The sequence below is a fragment of the Schistocerca serialis genome, chromosome 1 (genome assembly GCF_023864345.2).
Source record: "Schistocerca serialis cubense isolate TAMUIC-IGC-003099 chromosome 1, iqSchSeri2.2, whole genome shotgun sequence".
Lineage (NCBI taxonomy): Eukaryota > Metazoa > Arthropoda > Insecta > Orthoptera > Acrididae > Schistocerca > Schistocerca serialis.
In genome coordinates, this window is record NC_064638.1 from 890643721 (window position 1) to 890659670 (window position 15950).

Sequence of the window (15950 nt, forward strand, 5' to 3'; positions counted from 1 at the left end):
TACTCTTCCTCAAGCTCTTTGTATAATGTGGGAAATTCCCCTTCTGTTCCACTTAATGCCTTTTTTTCGGACCCACGCACTTTCTTTGTGTTGTTTTGCACTTCCGTGTTCCTTCCCAGCAAGATGTTTTGCACTTCTGTCTTCCTTCCCTCCAAGTTGCGACCATTTTAGTCCAATAAATGTCATTTTCGTACAAAAAGTGCGCTCCAGCATCCATACATACAAGCTACCAAATTGTGCAAGTGCATTGTGGAGTTCACGCATAAAAACAGTTGAAAATGGCCTTGCGAAGATCGCGATTCTCGCGAAAAGAACAGTTGAGGACAGCAATGCAAGTTGATGGTGTTGTGACGGACAGTGTGAATTGGCCTTTATGAATTTGTGTTATTTATTAAATAATTGTATGTTTCAAGTTTTTGAACTTGTAAACAGAACGACATACGTACCTAGTGCGAAGTCAAGGGAACATTTTAATTTAAATCTTCAGTGCTAATCTTTCATACGGTCCTTGTCATTTCACATAATGTGATTCAATTTCTTTTCAATTTATAACAAGTGTTACGATATCAGTAGCGCTGCTATTAACAACATCTCTATAGATACATCGAATAAATTGTGTATGCCTAAACACTTGCAGTTAAACATCAAGACTAATGAATAGAAAAGGAATTGGGGACTAATAAACATGAAAAGAATTTCACTGGCATGCTGGAAAGTTCACACAATCGATTTGGCATCGGTGCAAAATGTAATATATGCCATAAAGTAATCTACGGTTCCCAAGAAAAACGTTTCAAAACAAGTTTAATAACATGTATTTAATTTATGTTTTGCAAGTATTCATGGTGATACGGAAATCAACTGCAATTGCTGCTAACCATAGTACATTTTCCACAGCAGAACTACTTGATATTGTGACGCACATTATATTAATTACAATTGCTTGGCAAGTCTCTCGTGTGGGGGTGTCGAGGCGAGCGACCGATTGCAGGTGACATCGCAGGCAACGGATCGCTGTGATCCTCCGCTCGTGTGTGGGGCCCTTTTAAGGGGCGTCACTCGAGTGGCTCCACAGGAATTTGGGCGTCTCCCACGTAACTTCGATTACGCCATTTCACTACAGGCTATGACACCTCACTTTTGTTGCATGCAGGGGGATGAAAATCATATAGCGATTTCCTGTAATACGACTTATTTTGCTGCTGGGCCATTTGGAGCACTGCAAGCTTATCAGCCCTTCCTTATTTAGTTCTCATATTGATTTAAAGTTGTCCGTATTTGTTTTCATCTTGTAGTAAAGAGAAAGAGATTTCGTTCCACTGTTTTTATGACTACGACTTCTTGTGTGTATTGTACTCTTTGAACTGCATTGTTGCTCGTATTCTGCCACATTTTTCTCACATCCGTAACACTGGGCGAAGTAAAGCATTCCACATTTGTTTTTGTTTCATATGTAACAGAATTTGATTTCGTCACATGATGTCTTGTGGACTCAAGTATAATTTATCCCTGATGGCGTATCCGTGTGTCAACTGCTCGATTTAAATATTTTGTTCTAGTCTGCTTTATTTTTGTTCGCATCCACTTTCCCAAACCCTCTCACACTTAAACAGGGTTCTCTCAAATGTAGATTTCAGTGGTGCAACTTAAGAGACGCAACTTTTGCTACGCCACAAAAAATTGAGCTACTTGTATTAACATTTTGTTGCGCCACTCTCCCACCACCATTCTCCTTGGTGGCAGTATTTCGAAACACGAGCATTCTGTCGCAGATATATTGCAGTAATTGCTGTTCTACGCCATTCGATTTCAATGTGTTTTTATTTTATTTCTGGAAAAAGTTAAAACAATGGTCAGCAGGTACAGGTACACTTCGACAACTTCTAGAACTTCAATAACACCAACCTGTGTGTGTGTGTGTGTGTGTGTGTGTGTGCGAGGATATCCCACAGTCTTCAAAGGTTTTTGAATGAACAAATAAATAAATTTAATATATGTGACCAAAAAAGTGAGTCGTACTAACTTCGTAATTTGTGAGCCCTGGTCGTAGGTTGTGTTCCAAAAATGGACAGCATGGAGACAGAAGTGATGACACTTTCAGCAAGACCTGTCCATCATTTTGCAGAGCAATGCTCAAGCACGTACAATGAATGCTGTTGCTGATTTGTTTGACTGATGGGGCAGCTAACTTGTAAGTGCTATACCACTTACTGCACTCCCCAGACTTAAGCCCTCGTCATTTCAACTCGATTTCTAAACTGAATGACACACTTCACGGCATTCGCTTCAGAACTGCTACAAATCTGTAGGGCAATAGACAGCGCTGCTCGAACTGTCAACACAACTGGCAATGCTAAGAGTATCCTACGATTTCCACATCGCTGGCAACGGGCTACACACAATGCTGGTGACTACTTTGAAGGTCAGTAAAACTTTGAAACACGTATCTATTTTGTACGAGCTGTAAATAAGTAGTTGCTACTATTAAAGTTACAACCCTCGTATTTACATGCCAGCAGTTGGTTAGTTTGCCATTGCAGATAGCATTTTCGCCTATGAGTGTTATTTCTTCTAGAAATGTATTTGTTTCCCTTGATTTATCCCTGTGCGTAATCTATTTTCGAATCCAACATTTGGGTTTACTCTTCCCTGTATTTATATCTTGTCACAGCTCTAAGACCATAACCATCACTATAACATTTATACCCGCCCACGTGATATCAGATGACGTCAAAGCGGAAGGTGTGCAACTATGTAAAATTTGCAGCAGCCTGTGTGGACAGAATTGGCAAAGAGGCTTCTGACAGGATTGGCATTCGGTTTTATTACTTCTTCACGGAATGAGTATGTAATTCTGCTTTGTATGGTGTTGCTTCTTTCCCAGAGTCTTCGTAGTCTTAATGACTAGAGAATTCTTCGCTACAAATTTTGTACGTGCAACAGTAGTTACACAAATTTGTTCACACGTTAATAACAGATACTGCAAACTCTACATTTTAGCGAGAATAAATGTATTAGTATCATCTGCTCACTGCAATGAAAATTTCGTTGGCAATCATGAACAGCGATAAAATACGAAAAACGTATGCAAACGTATATAATGTATGAGTAGATCCCAAAACAATGATAAGATTAGGATCGAGTGTTATTGGCTATCGACGATTACATATCGATGTAGACTTCTTAATAACAATGATAACTTCTTATCGATATCGCGATTCTTTGTTAATTTTTGTAGTGTTTTCTTTTCTGTACACTGGCTACCAAGTACCAACCTTGCGATTGGCGTCCCTCATTATTTCTCGATGTGTTCAGATTTATTGTGAAACAATGAGTGCTGAAGCCAGTTCCTGATTTGTCTGAGCGTAACACACAACTCTTTCTCGAAGAAGAAAGGTTACCATCACCCACTGTCAATGTTGCTTGGTGTGAGACGAAATGAATCATGAGTTTGGTGGCTATTCTGCTTCAAGGAGGCGTGCCTCGTTTCTTCTGCAAAGTTGCTCAAATGCTCAGTGAATTGACTACCTTTTTCTGCCACCACTTGGGACAGATGCGTGTCTGTTTCTACAGGTTCACGTAAATGGGACTTGAAGTCTGCCAAGAAATGTTTTTTTTTAATTCCTGAGAAAATTTCCCATATTAAATATGCTAATAGTATACACGACAGCTAACAAGGTTTGTATGCTACTAATAAAATTAAAAGACAATCAATGTAATATACGAGTGGCTAGTAACACCACCTCAAACATTAAAGACGTTATTAAGGTTTTGACAGAAACCGCGGTTTTGTGGAAATTGTTTTAACGAATAACAAACAGAGAAATGATTGCAGTATCATTAAGACTGGGATACGTTACAACCTAGAACCACGAATGGGCATCATTTTAGTTGATCGTCAGTAAACGACAAATGCTGCACACTTTCCACCTCAAGGTCATACAATGAATTTGCGCGCTACTGAGGTAGATATTAACTAGACTGACAGTAATCTAAGTAGCCTGAAGGCCTCGCTCTTGCGTAATTGAACGAGTTTGGTAGGATTCTAGTACGACAAAAAAAGTGAAATTAGTGGGCGCCTGCCATTCAACTGTGAGCAGCATTATCCTGTACGAAATCAGTCTTATCTTTCTTATAAATTCTAACAATAAAAACAGTCAAATGAGGTCGGTACTGATTACTGGTTGTAGCAGAGGCATTGGTCTCGAGCTGGTAAAGCAACTGACTGGCCACAAATCAGCCCCAGAATTCATAATTGCAACATGTCGCAAACCGGAGGAAGCAAGGGTAATGTTCCACAATGTTTTATTATAGTAATTTTAAAAGCTGTAGCACAGAAATCGCAATAGGCGTAGCTACAGAAACATGTCTCTACGTGAACTATAAAAATTGTAATTTTTTCCCCCTTCTGTGTATAATCATGGGGTGTATCACTTTCTTTCTCTTTCAGGCTCTTCAAGAACTGTCTAAGAAACATAAATCTATCCACGTGTTAAAGTTAGGTAGGTGATCTAAAAACTTACCTGCACGTCTATAATTTTCGCTTCTTGTACCTTCCCAGCTAACCGCGGAACACCAATTCCTGGGGGGGAGGGGGGGGGGGGACAGTCGCATTATTACCAAACCATCGTACCGCAAATTTTACTCCACATATTATTAAAAGGAATCATAATTTGTAGTTTATGCATTAATTATTTGCTGTTATAAGGTCTCCTGTGGTATGTCACATGCAAAATAAACTGTTTAGCTACTTATATCGACACACAAAATTGGTAACAATTGCAAGAGTTAGTAATCTGCGGTCAATCAACTTTACACAAAATGCTGGTTAACGTACCAATAAAATAATAGAAACATATTAATGTACAAGGACTAGGCAACAAAATGTGTGAGCTGGAAGTAATTTTTAACTGTAACCTTAAGGAGGTTTCTGTGCTGTTCATTAGTGAGCACTGGATTCAGGACACCCAGATTTGTGCAGCAAATATACCAGACTTTGATTTAATAAGTAGCTTTTGCAGGGAAACTTATATAAATGTGGAGGTGTATGCATCTATGTTAGAATTAATGATAAATCTAAGGAGGTAAAACTTAGCAAGGTGCGCCGAAAAAGATTTTGAATGTTGTATTTGCGAACTTACACACTGTCAAACTATCATTGCTTGCATCTATAGGTCCCCATCAGGTGACTTTACCCAATTCTCATATTATATAGATGATCTTTGAAATGAATTGCGAGACAGGTCAAAATGCACAATAGTTCTTGGTGACTTTAACATTAATTTTAACAAAAGTATTAAGAACAAGGTACAATTATTAAATCTGTTTAACACATACAACATGCAACCTACAGTGCAGGAAATTACCAGATTTGGGGATGGGTCTGAAACAACACTTGATCAGATACTTACCAACAAACAGAGCTGTGAGCACAGTGTTGAAGTAATAGATACAGGCTTTTCTGACCATATGGCTTTAAAAATGATGATAAGGAATGAGAACAATAAGAAATACACAGTCACTGAAAAATATGCAAACAACATAAGGGTATTTAATAGTATGCTAAAAAGGGTGCAGTGGGGCATAGAACAAACTGATTATGCAGGCAGAAAGTATGACAGTTTTCTCACTGATTATAAATATTGCTACGGTGTAGCATTCCTGTTAAAAAGAATTAAAGGCAGTGAGAAGACAAACACATGGGCGACACAAGGGATTAAAAAATCAGCAACCACCCTTAGAAACCTAAGCTAAAATAAATACAACAATAAAACCATACCATAGGAAATATAGAAGGGTCTATAGGAAAGTTTTACAGCCAGCAAAAAGGGTAACCAGTGATTCATACACTAATAAGGGAAGCAATAAATCAAAATCGATTTGGAAGCTTATAAACAATAGCTTAGGAAAATGTAAAACCAAGACCCATAATTTCAAAATTAAAAGTTAGGGTAAAGTGATAGAAGATGGTCAACAGGTAGCCAATATATTCAATGAACATTATGTGAACATAGCACCAAACCTAATTAAAAGTCTGTGCAATTCAAACAACAAAAACATAAAAGTACCAACTTGTGAAAAGACAATGTTTCTGTACCCAGTAACAGAATATGAAGTTACAAATGCTATTAATAAACTACAAAACAAAATGTCTTGTGGGATTGATGGAATTCCAGACAAGGTAATCAAACATAGTTCTACCAGTATAGATACTCACCTAACTGACATTATTAATACTTCTTTCAGGACAGGGGTGTTCCCATCAAAACTAAAACTCTCCATAATAAAGCCACTTCACAAAAAAGATAGTACAGCTGACATAAATAATTATAGGCCAGTGTCATTACTGTCAGGTTTCTCTAAAGTAATTGAAAGAGTAATGTATGAAAGGCTGGCTGACTCACTGAATAAAAATAAAATACTGACTAATGCTCAACATGGGTTTAGAAAGAATAGATCAAAAGAAACAGCAGACTTCCAATTCATGAAAATGGTTCTAAATGCCTTGGACAAGAACGAATTAAGCTGTGGAATGTTCTTAGCTTTATCTAAAGCATTTGATTTAATCAGCCATGACTTATTGCTTATGAAATTAGAATGTTATGGGGTCCGGGGACTTGCCTTCAAAAGGTTCAAGTCTTATCTCTCTGACAGACAACAGAAAGTACAAATATGTCACAAAGACAAAGAGTATCTTTCAGATTTCAAAAAAACTAGCTATAGAGTGCCCCAGGGTTCCGTGTTAGGCCCTCTGTTGTTCTTGGTGTACATAAACGATTTGCCAAACCATCTGACAGTTGCAGAAACGGTGATGTTCGCTGATGACCCTAGGATTTTTATAAAAGGATACACTGAGGATGATGTACAGTAGAGTGTCTCTAGGACAATAAATGTGACAGGAAAATGGTTTAGTGATAACGCTTTGATCATAAATAAGGATAAAACAGTATTGATGAGTTTCAGTAATATTAAAAGTAAAACTAGAAGAAGAGTAAAAGCTGAGTTAGGGAACTGTGTTATTGCACAAGCTCCTTACACAAAATTCTTCGGTATATGGGTGGATGAGCACTTGAGATGGGAAAAGCATGTAGAATTTTTGAGTAAAAAATTAAGTAAATGCTGATATGTGCTAAGAAGCTTCGGGAATGTTGCAACACTGCTGTGTGCCTATTATGCTTACATGAACAGTTTGCTAAGATATGGTGTGATCTTCTGGGGAAATGCAGGCACGGCAAAACAAGCTTTCAAACTTCAAAAAAGACTATTAGAATAATGAAAGGGGTACCTTGCAGAGTGTCATGCAGGGAAATATTTAAAGAATTCAAAATAATGACTCTTCCTAGCTTATACATTTATGAATGTGTATGCTTTCTGAAAACTCACCAGGAATTTTCAACATTAAATAATCAGGTTCGTAACCATGAAACAAGGAACAGGGATGATTTTCACAGAGACACCCACAAAGGAGCACTCTACCAAAAAAGTGTAAACTACCAACCCAAAATACTTTTTAGTGCATTGCTTTCTACAATAAAGAAAACTAAAGAATGTCATAAATTCAAGGTAGATCTTAAACAGTTTTTACTAACACACAGTTTTTATAGCGTTGAAGAATATCTGAATATGGAAAAGTAATATTATTTATATATACTGATATAAAATATTTGTATTTATTATTCACATTTTGAAACAAATTTAAGATAAGAAACTATATAGTAATTGACTACATCCATACAATGTATATTGTTAACGGATGAATAAAGAGACGGATTGTTTGATTGATTGTAGTATGAAAGGAAGCAGAATGTTAACAGAATTAGTTACAGTAAAAGTAGCGAAGATCCTGTGTTTAGAACAGTTATCCCTTGGGAAAAAATGTTGATTTACAGTAATGAGCCTGTATAAAAGGCTTATGCTATTCCTGCTACCAACCACAACTATCAGCAAAGAGTAGGGCACAAATCATTTTACGTTATAATTATTAGTATACAAACAGCATAGTGAACACATTATTGTGGCCAAGATAGACACGAAGCCCACACCTACTACAGTAGTACAAGTTTATATGCCAACTAGCTCTGCAGATGATGAAGAAATTGATGAAATGTAGGATGAGATAAAATAAATTATTCAGGTAGTGAATGGAGATGAAAATTTAATAGTCATGGGTGACTGGAATTCGAGAGTAAGAAAAGGGAGAGAAGGAAACATAGTAGGTGAATATAGATTGGGGGTAAGAAATGAAAGAGGAAGCTGTCTGGTAGAATTTTGCACAGAGCATAACTTAATCATAGCTAACACTTGGTTCAAGAATCATAAAAGAAGGTTGTACACATGGAAGAATCCTGGAGATACTAGAAGGTATCAGATAGATTATATAATGGTAAGACAGAGATTTAGGAACCAGATTTTAAATTGTAAGACATTTCCAGGGGCAGATGTGGACTCTGACCACAATCTATTGGTTATGAACTGTAGATTAAATCTGAAGAAACTGCAAAAAGGTGGGAATTTAAGGAGATGGGACCTGGATAAACTGAAAGAACCAGAGGTTGTACAGAGTTTCAGGGAGAGCATAAGGGAACAATTGTCATGAATGGGGGAAAGAAATACAGCAGAAGAAGAATGGGTAGCTCTGAGGGATGAAGAAGTGAAGGCAGCAGAGGATCAAGTAGGTAAAAAGACGGGGGCTAGTAGAAATTCTTGGGTAACAGAAGAAATATTGGATTTAATTGATGAAAGGAGAAACTATAAAAATGCAGTAAATGAAGCAGGCAAAAAGGAATACAGTTGTCTCAAAAATGAGATCGACAGGAAGTGCAAAATGGCTAAGCAGGGATGGCTAGAGGACAAATGTAAGGCTGTAGAGGCTTATCTCTCTAGGGGTAAGATAGATACTGCCTACAGGAAAATTAAAAAGACCTTTGGAGAAAAGAGAACCACTTGTATGAATATCAAGAGCTCAGATGGAAACCCAGTTCTAAGCAAAGAAGGGAAAGCAGAAAGGCGGAAGGAGTATATAGAGGGTCTATACAAGGGCGATGTACTTGAGAACAATATTATGGAAATGGAAGAGGATGTAGATGAAGATGAAATGGGAGATAAGATACTGCGTGAAGAGTTGAACAGAGCACTGAAAGACCTGAGTCCAAACAAGGCCCCGGGAGTAGACAATACTCCATTAGAACTACTGACGGCCCTGGGAGAGCCAGTCCTGACAAAACTGTACCATCTGGTGAGCAAGATGTATGAGACAGGCGAAATTCCCTCGGACTTCAAGAAGAATATAATAATTCCAATCCCAAAGAAAGCAGGTGTTGACAGATGTGAAAATTATCGAACTATCAGTTTAATAAGTCACAGCTGCAAAATACTAACGCGAATTCTTTACAGACGAATGGCAAAACTGGTAGAAGCTGACCTCAGGGAAGATCAGTTTGGATTCCGTAGGAATGTTGGAACACATGAGGCAATACTGACCCTACGACTTATCTTAGAAGAAAGATTAAGGAAAGGCAAACCTACGTTTCTAGCATTTGTAGACTTAGAGAAAGCTTTTGACAGTGTTGACTGGCATATTCTCTTTCAAATTGTAAAGGTGGCAGGCGTAAAATACAGGGAGCAAAAGGCTATTTACAATTTGTACAGAAACCAGGTGGCAGTTATAAGAGTCAAGGTGTATGAAAGGGAAGCAGCTGTTGGGAAGAGAGTGAGACAGGGGTGTAGCCTCTCCCCGATGCTATTCAATCTGTATATTGAGCAAGCAGTAAAGGCAACAAAAGAAAAATTCGGGGTAGGTATTAAAATCCATGGAGAAGAAATAAAAACTTTGAGGTTCGCCGATGACATTGTAATTCTGTCAGAGACAGCAAAGGACTTGGAAGAGCAGTTGAACGGAATGGACCAGTGTCTTGAAAGGAGGATGTAAGATGAATATCAACAAAAGCAAAACGAGGATAATGGAATGTAGTCAAATTAAGTCGGGTGATGCTGAGGGAATTAGATTAGGAAATGAGACACTTAAAGTTGTAAAGGAGTTTTGCTATTTGGGAGCAAAATAGTTGATGATGGTCGAAGTAGAGAGGATATAAAATGTAGACTGGCAAGGAAAGCGTTTCAGAAGTAGAGAAATTTGTTAACATCGAGTATAGATTTAAGTGTCAGGAAGTCATTTCTGAAAGTATTGGTACGGAGTGTAGCCATGTATGGAAGTGAAACATGGACAATAAATAGTATAGACAAGAAGAGAATAGAAGCTTTCGAAATGTGGTGCTACAGAAGAATGCTGAAGATTAGATGGGTAGATCACATAACTAATGAGGAGGTACTGAATAGAATTGGGGAGAAGAGGAGTTTGTGGCACAACTTGACAAGAAGAAGGGACCGGTTGGTAGGACATATTCTGAGGCATCAAGGGATCACCAATTTAGCATTCGAGGGCAGCGTGGAGGGTAAAAATCGTAGAGGGAGACCAAGAGATGAATACACTAAGCAGATTCAGAAGGATGTAGGTTGCAGTAAGTACTGGGAGATGAAGAAGCTTGCACAAGATAGAGTAGCATGGAGAGCTGCATCAAACCAGTCTCAGGACTGAAGAGCACAACAACAACGTGGTAATGAGAAGGAATTTGATATCCACATCCATGATCTGGAAACCATATTTTGATCTTATAATTTGATCTCTGTAAGTAACTTTACAACACTTATGGATAAAGACAGCAGAGCCTTAATTCTAAACGCAAGAAATTAATTGTTTATTCAGTAACAAATGCTCTCTCTGACCACAGTGCACAGTTAGTTAGAATAAGTAAGATAGTGCTTCGTAATGTGGATACTTTTCAGTAGAAATCAGTTAGAATAATTAATGACTCTTAAGAATAGTTTACAAGAGATGACTTGGGGTGAAATTTATAATGAACCAAATGCTATCAAAAAATTTAATCTACTCCATGATAAATTCGTATCATTATTTGAAAATAGCTTTCCACATAATCTAATCAGAAAGGAAATTAAACAACCATGTAAAAAAATTATCACAAGAGGTATTTAAGTATCTTGTGAAAGAAAGAGTGAAATGACTGGCAATAACCAGTCGTTACACACTACAAAAACTATTCAAAATGATTAAGAAAAGTCATTAAAAACCTAGGAACATGCACAAATAAATAAATACATGATGTCAGAAACCAGTAATTCTGACAACAGACCTAAGGCTGTATGGAATGTAGTGAAATGAGAGACAGGACAACCAGCCACAGAACAGGACATCATCACTATTGTACTGAATGGTAGGGCTATAAATGAAGAGTCACAGGTAGCAAATATATAGTGTAGGGACTAACAGTTCAAGAGAAAAATTGTGGCAGTATGTTGAAAAAGCAGCTCTCATAAAATTCAAGCATCACCTACTTCTCCTTCGGGAATTAAGTATATTATATATTTTCTCAAAAATAAAAGCTCGCAGATTTGTTCCCTTACAATAAGCCCCGCCTAATGTGAAATATGTAATGCATCACTAATGTAAAGCATTTTTCCAGAGAGGCTGCAATATGTCCTTGTTAAACATCTCTTTAAGAACTGTGATAAGAGAGACATTAATAACTACAAACCTGTTTCACTTCTGTCATCCTTTTCCAAAATTTTTGAGAAATATATTCCAGAATAGTATCTCACTTAAGCAACAATAATATCCTCAGCAAATCACAGTTTGGCTTTCAGAAGAGTTGCTCTACTGGAATGCCATTTACATGTTTACTCGCCAAATTTTACAATCATTAAGTGGCAAAAAGAGCATAGTTGGTATTTTCTTTGAAGTATCTAAGGCATTGACTGGATGAATCAGTATTCTTCTAGATAAATCAAAGTTTTATGGTATTGATGATATAGTCAACCAATGGATAATGTCATATTTAACCAAAAGAATGCTGAAAGTTGTACTTACTAATGCAACCAATGTTGTCTAGGGACATTCTGACTGGGGAAAAAATCATGTATGGGGTTCCCCAAGGTTCAATCTCTAAGTCTGCCATTGTTCCACATGTATGTAAACCATCTCCCAAGCAACATAAAACAAACAAAATTAGTTCTTTTTTCAGATGACACTAGTATTGTAATCAATCCAAGCATCCATACATAAATGAAGAAATTGAAACAGTTTTCAAAAGTATCATTGACTGGTTTTCTTTGAAGAGTCCGACTGTTAGTTTCAAAAGACACAACATATTCAGTTCTGCACATCTAAGGGTACTACACCAACAGTAAGTGTAATACCATGTGAGGAAATAATAAATAGAAATTCTTAGCTGCCCATACTGATGAGAATTTAAACAGGAAAAGCACATTTTTGTATCTCCTAAAACAACTTAGTTCATTGCAAATCTTGGGGAGAGAAAAATCATTTAGTGACTTTTTATTGCATATTTTCATTCAGTATTGTCATATGGAATAATATTCAGGGCTAACTCATTGCTAAAATATGTGCTATAAGATTAATATATGGTGCTCACCCACGACAACTTGCAGACATCTGTTTAAGGAGTTGGGCATTCTGACTATTGCTTCACAGTGTATTTAATCTCTCGTGAATTTTTTTGCAAACAGTCCACTGTAGTTCAGAAGGAACAATGATATACATAGTTAAAATACGAGAAGGAAAAATGACATTAATTACTCCACATTAATGTTGTCTTATGCACAGAAAGGGATGCACAATGCTACAACTAAAATTTTTGATAAATTATCCTGTGATATGAACTGTCAGACAGCCACCGAAGAAAAATTTGGAAACATATTGAAAAAGTTTCAGCTTGACAACTGCTACTCTGTAGAAGAATTTGTATTATTGTAATTTGTAAAGGATGGTGTGTAACAATTACTAACTCACATCTGTAAATAATGAATGTTTAGTAAGTAGCCTTATTTATAAATTAACTTGCAATGTACAGTGACTCCTTCCATATGCAAATGATCCACAGAACATGAAACTAACTAACTCATCCATGACTGTGGACATGAACCTACCCAATAAAGTAAGGTGGCACATTAGTATGCACTACATTCACACGTGGGAGGATAGGTATCCAAACCACTGTCTAGCTTCTGGGTTGTGTGATTTCCCTTAGTCATGAGCACACATATTTCACACGGCCATTATGGTAAATGTACATTCTGATGTTGGTGATATAATATAGGACACATTTGGTAGATACCTGAGTACCCCTGCCCTGTCCTTTCTTAATCCAGTCCAAGTTTGTATATATTTTATATGTAGGTATTATATCTGTGATGTATCTGACACACACACACACACACACACACACACACACACACACACACACACACACGAGTTCACTGTGGGATGTAGAAGATATTAATATTGTGATGTTGGTAGTGTTACATTCAGTGTTAAGATACAGGAGACTCTTGATTGATAACTATGGTTGACTATGTTTGTCACAGAGACCACTATAAAAATTGTGTTAGAACAAATAAGCCCTCGGTCACAAATATAAAGTCAAAATTGACCAGGTTTCGACGCTACTGTGAGTGTCGTCTTCAGAATTAAACTAACTGTTCTAAAACATATTAGGTATATAATACATTAATAAAATTAAAGTTTTTACTGACTGGAAAGAGTTGCAGTACTTACAAGTCACATTTTAAAAAATCTGAGCCGGAAAGGCGAAGTCATTAATAGTTGTAAATAAGATGGCGAGCCGCTAAGGGCTGCTCGTACTTGAGTGAACAAGGGTTGCAACAAGACCCTGTCATATCCTGGTGTTGTAATGTTGTGGGTGAGCAGAGAGAGACGGGAGGGGGGAGAGAGAGAGAGAGAGAAGGATTAGTGAAATGTATGCAAAATTTAACTACATATAGCTATTTTGGATATCATTGGTGGACCAACACAGTATTAAGTGAATCTTCACTGTTGTATATGGAGGCTCATGTACTATAGCCAAAAGACGTTTGTAGTCATGATGTTTGAATATAAATACAGATGACAGGAAGTAATTGACTAATATTGTTAATTCAGACTGCAGGTAGAGGTTAGCTGCTTGAAGCCACTGATGTGTGTCTTTTATTTGATACATGAAGAACTCATAGTAGAATCTATAAGTTAGAAAATTTTTGTGTAATTGGATGAAATAGACTATCAAAGAAAATCACATGAACATTTAAAATTACTTAGCTTTCTATAACTAACAGTAACCCCATTACTGAAAGTTTACAGTACATGAAGCATCTTCTAAAACTTTGAAATTGTTGTTATGTTTCCGCACTTATTGAAATAATCTTTTTAATCCTTTAAATTTTTAGAAAGACTATTAGATAATAAATACTGGATAAGGTGCACTTACAGTGCCTGTGGCTCTTGCATCACATGCAGATGTTGGCAATCTGTTTACATTGGTTACAGACAGTCAGGTGACAGTATATGGTAGCCATTGAGAATCACTGACTCTAATGATTTCTGTCAGTGGAAGATATGAATTGATTAAATTTGTTTTCAATACGAATGAAAGGAAACTAGATGTGCTGACAGCTTGACCTGCACAAAGTCCAATGTCTTGGTTGGGATGAAATGTGACCATTGGCTTGTTAATTGGCAAAGATAACGAATCTCAGCCGGGAAAAAAGATTATCACAATAAACTGATGTGTAGTGTAGGCCCAAGATATATATTCATCATTCCAATAACTTACTTGTATGTCTTATTTCTGATTTTAACAATAATTTCAACAGTATGGTTAGGATTAATTACCAGTTAACTTTACTTACGAACTATAAGAGATTGCGAGTGAGAAGTTCTGATTGTCAGCTGACCACTGACTCATTGCTTGATGTAATCAGTTCCCATGGTTCACGATGCCAGTTGTTACCAATATTGGTGCACAACACAACCAGCACCTGCTTGATGTCATCAGCTGCGTACCTTATCTGTCTAAATACTATTAGTTGGTAGCAGTAACAACAGTATTATGAGAAGGAAAGTTGCTATTCACCATATAGTGGAGAACCACACTGCAGCCGTGTGTGTGAGTTGTGTTTGCATGAATGTGTGTGTGCGCTTATGTGTGTCTATTATTGACGAAGGCCAATGGCTGAAAGCTTTAATTGTGAAAGCCTTTTTGTTGTGCGTATCTCCGACTCACCATCTCCGTTATATGGTGAGTAGCAACTTTTTTCTCGTAATATTGTTCCTATTAGTTGGTTTTATTCTCAGCAGATGGTACTAAAAACTTGATGATGTAGGGCCTATTACCTTTACAAAAAATTGACGATTTAACAGTGTTCATTCTACTGATTACAAATACCCATTTATTGATATGTTGAAGAATAATTCTGACTTTACAAAAGAAATAAGACTTTTTGCTTTGTAATTAATGGGACAAGAAATAAATTTGGAAAAATGGTGTCATTTAAATACAAAAGTAGCTTCTGTCACTGGGCGAACAGAGGAAACTGACTGAAATCTCAAGTAGGACTCATTTTATAGATTTAATATTGACAGATAGAAAATCATCTTACCTAACAGCAGCAGGAGAAAGGCATAAAATATGTGGAAATACACAAGCTTTCAGTGTCAGTGGCTTCTCGTTCTGGAAGAAGTGTGGAAGGGAAAGGAAAAGGAATGAAAGAAGAAGACTGGTGAGGTTTAAGAAATGGAAAGAGTTACAGAAAAGTCAACCAGAACTATGGGTCAGGAGAGACTTACTGAAATGGATGATAATTGAAGACTTTATAGCAAGCTAAACTATACTCAGCAGGAGGAAGGGGTTCATAATAGAAACAGACAAGTTATCTTTAGAAGTTGAGTTAAATTCATTCAAATAAAACAGAAATAATCAGTTGGGCTGAAATTGAAGAAATACAATAGCATAAGGTGTTATCTATGCAGAAATGCCTAATCTGCATTGTAATGAATATGTCCTGATAAATGAGAATTTGCT

General features: G+C 36.9%; 1 protein-coding gene across 2 annotated transcripts in view; it reads left to right on the plus strand.

Annotated features, from left to right (window-relative positions):
- Positions 1-3314: 3314 nt before the first annotated feature.
- The window catches only part of LOC126411338 (C-factor-like), a 47375-nt gene continuing 34739 nt past the window's right edge, over positions 3315-15950 (plus strand). Inside the window, exons 1-2 of one of the 2 annotated variants that reach the window (XM_050081357.1) lie at positions 3315-3678; positions 4451-4502. In XM_050081357.1, coding sequence (XP_049937314.1) covers positions 3649-3678; positions 4451-4502 — 82 coding nt within the window. In that variant the 5' untranslated portion in view covers positions 3315-3648. Of the gene's footprint in view, positions 3679-3764; positions 4288-4450; positions 4503-15950 lie in introns of those variants that run through there. The other variant, XM_050081356.1, reaches the window with a different exon arrangement.